The sequence below is a fragment of the Triticum dicoccoides genome, chromosome 6A, assembly GCF_002162155.2.
Source record: "Triticum dicoccoides isolate Atlit2015 ecotype Zavitan chromosome 6A, WEW_v2.0, whole genome shotgun sequence".
Lineage (NCBI taxonomy): Eukaryota > Viridiplantae > Streptophyta > Magnoliopsida > Poales > Poaceae > Triticum > Triticum dicoccoides.
This window is the reverse complement of record NC_041390.1, coordinates 98,459,184-98,465,099: the sequence shown is the minus strand read 5'-3', so window position 1 is coordinate 98,465,099 and position 5,916 is coordinate 98,459,184. Positions and strand designations below refer to the sequence as shown.

At 49.6% G+C, this 5,916-nt stretch overlaps 1 protein-coding gene across 1 annotated transcript; it reads right to left on the bottom strand.

Moving 5' to 3' along the window:
- Positions 1-3,541: 3,541 nt before the first annotated feature.
- On the bottom strand, positions 3,542-4,895 carry LOC119315275 (probable C-terminal domain small phosphatase). Its single transcript, XM_037589940.1, has one exon. The coding sequence runs from the start codon at positions 4,696-4,698 to the stop codon at positions 3,748-3,750; it is 951 nt and encodes a 316-aa protein (XP_037445837.1). The 5' UTR covers positions 4,699-4,895; the 3' UTR covers positions 3,542-3,747.
- Between the last annotated feature and the right edge of the window lie 1,021 nt (positions 4,896-5,916).

Sequence of the window (5,916 nt, the reverse complement as noted above, 5' to 3'; positions counted from 1 at the left end):
GACTAGAGACTTGTTCGGTTAGTCAGGTCGTGGCCGACTCCCTCGCCCGGCTTCCGCTTGAAGGTTGCCGAGGTACATGACGTGTACAGGGCGGTAAGTGGCGAGAGCGTGTGTGAAGAAGTACACCCCTGCAGGGTTAACATCATCTATTCGAATAGCCGGATTCCTCGGATATGGAAACTTGGACCCCATTGCATAGTTCATAGACAAGTGTAAGTGGATACTCTAAAATACGCAAGATAAGCGTGAGTGCTATGGATGGCGTTCTCGTAGGGAGACGGGAGCGGATCCATAGTGGTGTATTGATATGGTGAATATGTGGACTCGTGTGCGCCACCTCAAAAGAGTTACTTGCAGTCGTAGTTCAGGTTAGCCACCGAGTCAAAGCTGGCTTGCTGCAGTTAAACTCCACCACCCCCCCTTGTTGATAATGATGCATGTGTAGATAGATCTGATGTAAGTCTTGCTGGGTACATTTGTACTCACGTTTGCCTATTTTATGTTTTTGCAGAGAGACTTCAGTCTCACTAGTAGTTCCGCTTGGACTTCGACGTTTAGCTTGATACCTCAGCTACGATCTTGTGCCCTCGGCAGGATCTGGTAGATAGTCAGGCTTTTCAGCCTTTTTCATTTATAGATGTCTGTACTCAGACATGATAGCTTCCGCTTGTGCTTTGATTGTATGCTCTGAGTGTTGGTTCATGAGACCCATGTTTGTAATATCTCGCTCCTCGGAGCCTAATGAATAAATTACTTGAGTCATAGAGTCATGTTGTGATGCTATGCTGTATTTGCACATATCGAGCATATTGTGTGTATGTTATTGAAATTCTTGGTATGTGTGGGATCTGACTATCTAGTTGTTTATCTTTAGTAGCCTCTCTTACCGGGAAATGTCTCCTAGTGTTTCCACCGAGCCATGGTAGCTTGCTACTGCTCCGGAACACTTAGGCTGGCCGGCATGTGTCCTTCTTCGTTCCTGTGTCTGTCCCTTCGGGGAAATATCACGCGATGAATACCGGAGTCCTGTTAGCCCGCTACAGCCCGGTTCACCGGAGTCCTGCTAGCCCAGTGCTACAGCCTGGATTCACTCGCTGATGACTGACACGTTCGATGCTGGGTCATGGATGCCTGTCCCTGTAAGTCTGTGCCACTTTAGGTTTACGACTAGCCATGTCAGCCCGGGCTCCTTATCATATAGATGCTAGCGACACTGTCATATACGTGTGCCAAAAGGCGCAAACGGTCCCGGGTAAAGGTAAGGCGACACCCGTGGGAATACCGTGCGTGAGGCCGCAAAGTGATATGAAGGGTTACATGCTAGATCTATGTGGCATTGAGTCGGGGTCCTGACATGGAAGGACAAGCTCATGTCATACGGAGGCCGACTAATTTTGATAAATTTGGTGCTCACAAGTATGCCTATGTTTCTCTTGTCGTTCTTTGAAGTCCCAGTTGGAGTCAGGAAAAGACTGGACTTTTATCGATCGCGTTTCTTTTGGCAGGGTGATGAACTGAAAAGAAAATACCGGCTAGCTAAATAGGATATCATCTGTAGACCGAAAGACCAAGGGGGTCTTGGTATTGAGAACCTCCCAGTTAAGAATAGATGCCTTCTGAGTAAGTGGCTGTGGAAGCTATCCCATGAGACTGATGCCACGTGGGCGCAAATACTTCGTAGCAAGTACCTTCAGACCAAAAAATTGTCACAAGTGACAGTTAGGCCGGCCGACTCGCCTTTCTGGAAAGGACTGATGAAAGTCAAACAATTCTTATTTAATAGGACAAAGTTTATTATTGGCAACGGTGCTAGTACACGGTTCTGGGAGGATACTTGGCTCGGAGAGACACCCTTGGCCATTCAATACCCGTCTTTATATCATATTGTTCAACGTCGTGAGGTGTTCGTTGCAACGATATTTCAACCTATCCCCCTTAATATTCAGTTTAGACGGTCGCTAGCGGGCAATCGATGGGAAGAATGGCTCCGTGTAGTTAGGCGACTGATGGAGGTTCAGCTTTCCCAACAACCCGATGAATTACGCTGGAAGCTCACTAGGTCTGGAGTATTCACAGTTAAATCAATGTATATTGATGTTATCAATTCGAGCTTCATTCCTATCTCCAAGCATGTTTGGACTGTCAAAGTTCCTTTGAAAATAAAAGTGTTTATGTGGTTTGTCCATAAACAAGTAATTTTAACCAAGGACAACTTGACAAAGCGTAATTGGACATGATCTACTAGGTGTAGTTTCTGTGATCGGGATGAGACAATTAAGCACCTTTTTCTTGATTGCCCGTTAGCCAAAGTTCTTTGGCGGACAGTCCACATTGCTTTCAATATTACTCCACCAAATTCTGTTAACACGTTATTTGGGACATGGCTTAATGGGATTGAGCCTGACTTAGCGAGACATATTCGTGTGGGAGTATGCGCTTTGCTGTGGACTATCTGGAATTGCAGAAATGATTTGGTTTTTAACAGAACATCACGCTTTCATTTTGTGCAGGTTATCTTCCAAGTCACGGCATTGATCCGTTCGTGGTCGCTACTCACTCCGATGGAGGCCAGGGAGCATTTGGTTACTGGATCTATCCGCTGGGAGATGATAGCTCGGGATATCTTCAACCGGTTTGGATGGCGATCATGTAATAGGATAGGCAATTAGTTTACCTATATCTCTTTAGCCAGCCGGTTGTGGCGTCCCTTATTTGGCTAGTTTGTCTTTCTAGCCTATTTGGCTCTGAGTGAGCTTTTTTCAGTTGGAGACTTTGAGACCTTGTTAGAACCTTATTTATTTGTTTTAATAAGATGGCCGTATGCATCGTTCTGATGCAGAGGCCGGGGTGACCTCTTTTTCGAAAAAGAAACAATCTTAGTGTCAGTAGCGTCATTAAAAAGGCAGCGTCTATGATAACAGTAAAACTTTGAATCTATATGATGCGATGTCTACGATAATGCTAGTAAAAAGTAGTGGAAGTAACAAAAACTTGGAAGCTACAACGCTTTGGGTCGTGCGCACAAGTCCGGTTCAACCCAAGCTAAACCCTACGTCTGGGCAGGTCAATTGGCCGACACAATTGGGCCTATGCCCCGTCCGATATACAGTACAAGTTAGAAAAACAAAGGAACACAAAAAAAGTACAGGATTGCAGCGTGATGGGTGAGAGATTTTCAGTTCACAGGAAGTTCTGAGAGGTGAGTAACTACAAACAGAACAGAGGTAGCGAGCACTTGAAAAAAACAGAGGTGGCGACGGGGAACGAGGGTCGCTTGTGGATCGGAAGGCTTCGGCCTCGTGTTGCCCCCTGTTCCCAAACCACCATGGCTTGTAGTAATTCCTGCTTTGTTAGGTGTAGTAGTGAACTGGGTTGTTATCATTTGGAAAGTGTGCGGAACGAGTTTTGCATAATTTCATCTTCAAACCGATTCCAGTTTCAGTTTCGTTTGAACCACATTAACATATTTAACAATCTGCATTCAAGAAGATCCTGAAAGATCAATGCTCACCAGTCACCATAATACCCGACAAAGGAATTCTTGATATTGCACAATTTCATTTTCAATGCACATTCCAGTTTCAGCTTCATTGAACCACATAAAAATATTTAACAAACTGCATTCAGGAAGATTCTGAAAGATCAATGCTCACCACCATCTGCTAACCAGTTCACCAATATTCAGGAAGACCCAAGAAGGGGAAATTTTCAACCTCCATCTCCTCGCCGGCGCCACGGGCGCTCGGCTCACTTCTCTGTGACGAGATCCTTGTAGTACCTGATGGCCTCCCTGGTATCGTCGAACCCTGCGGCGGCGTCCAAGAATCGCATGACCTTCTCCAGCTCCTGGTCATTGGCATCGTCGATGAAGGGCGCCACCGGGAGGGCGTTCTCTGGCTGCAGGGAGTAGGCGTTTGGGTTGTCGTCGACGATGATGGCGCAGTCCGGAGCCCGGCCAGTGGCCGACAGGTCCTTGACGAGCCTGCCGTCGCCGTCGTCTCGGCAGGCGCTGCGGTACAGGCGGTGCGCGATCAGCGCGCCCGTGGGGTCGAGGCGGTCGAGCACGAGCGAGGCGTACTGCTCCAGCCCCGCGGTGAAGATGACGACCTCGAAGGCCTCCGCCGCCGCGCGGAGGAAGTCGTCGACGCCCGGGCGCTTGCAGACGTAGAAGGTGACCGCCTTGCCGCAGATGACCGGCCGCACGGTGAAGTCGTAGCGCGCCGGCGCCGGGTCGGTCTGGGAGTGGATGAGCGTCTCGTCGAGGTCCAGAAAAAGGGTCTTCTTTTCCGGATCCGACGGCGGCGGGAGCGCGGCGGCGTGGACCCTGCCGGGCCGCTGAGCGCGGGGCGAGAAGTGCGGCGTGGGCGGGGGCGAGGAGGAGCGGAGGCGCTGGAACCCCGCGGCCCCGGCCCTGCGCTTGGACGGGGAGCCGAGGACGGCGAGGCGGGCGAAGACCTTGATGAGGCGGCGGCGGCAGAAGCGCACGGAGCGGCCGAAGGAGGAGGCCACGGCGGCGGGGGCGGCCGCGAGGGACTTGAGCGGGGACGCCCTCCGCTTCGTGGAGGACGGGCGGCGGCCCCCGCGAAGGGCCTGGCGGCGCCTCGCCGCCGGGGTCGGCGACGGCGACGGCTTCGCGGGGCTGCCGGTGCCGGTGCCGGGCCTGGCCGCCGGCGCCTTCGTGGGCGTCCTCGACACCATCGCGGGATGCCCTGCTGGTCCGCCGCTTGCGCTGGGCTTCTCAGATTCTCGAGCTCTGGGAGACGAAGAGGATGAGGGGGGGAGTGTGGGGAGCGGGATGCGATGGGGGGCGAATTTGAGTTCTTCTCGAGGGAGATTTCGCAACGGTCGGAAAGGGGGGAGACGAGGTGGAAATCGTGTGCGGTTTGAATAAAGAAAGAAATGGCAACGGTCGATTCGGACCTGCTGCAAACGCGTCTGTTGTATAAACGGCAGCTCAGCTGGACTTCCCAACTCCTATTCGGCGCTTATGGCGCCGTTTAATGGCTTATGCGCACACCTCCCGCGAACAAATGGGCCGGCCCATGTAAACTATATAACCGCTGGTTTTTTCTTGTTTTGGTAGCTTCCGGCAGGATCTCCACATCTCAAAGGCTGTGATCGCGTTAAATTGCAAGGGCGTCATCCAAAGCCTAGAAGGAGGAACCCCGGGCATTAACACCATGACCATCGAGGACAACAGACGATTCAAGATGGGATCAGAGGCTATTCTTCTTCGTCATGAGCATCGTGAAGCAAACTTGGATGCTCACAATATTGCAAAAACTCTTTAGTTCTTGATCCAGGCCATCATGTTAGGTTTCTGGAGCCCCGGGGCTATGTAAACTCTAATACTATCTAATAGTGTTTGGGTGTTCATTTTCTCTTTTTGGGTTTTTGGTTTTCTTTTTAAAACTTTTTTTAATTCATAAACATTTTCAAATCGTGAATATTTTTTAAATCGACAAAAAATTCAACTTTATGAGCATTTTTTTCAAATGCATAAACTTTTTATCCAAGTTTGTGAACTTTGTATGAATTTATAAACATTTTTTAAATGTGTCAATTTTTTTGAAATTCAGCAAACGTTTTTCAAATCCGTACACTTTTCTATGTGAACTTGTTTAAAAAATATCAGCAGTCAGGTCAACGGTCAACTGTGGGCTGAGCGGACGAACCAAGTGGGCACCCGCTGTTTGGGCCGGCCCAGCCAATCAGGCGCGTGAGCGCCAGGTTGCCAAGTTGCGCTAGAGGCGCTGAAGAGGAGCCCTCGTTGGACTTGGAATGAAAAATGAATAAAATGAAAAGTGTTATTCTAGGCCCAAGAACACCTTCGCACTTTTATCATCCGTGTTTGCTTTATTTTCTCCTAGATTGGGCTGCTGTAGAGGTGAGCCATGGCTCAAGAAAATAATCATA

What these genes read in the sequence shown, in the direction of transcription:
- LOC119315275 (XM_037589940.1), bottom strand. Translation starts at nt 4,698, where the DNA reads ATGGTGTCGAGGACGCCCACGAAGGCGCCGGCGGCCAGGCCCGGCACC.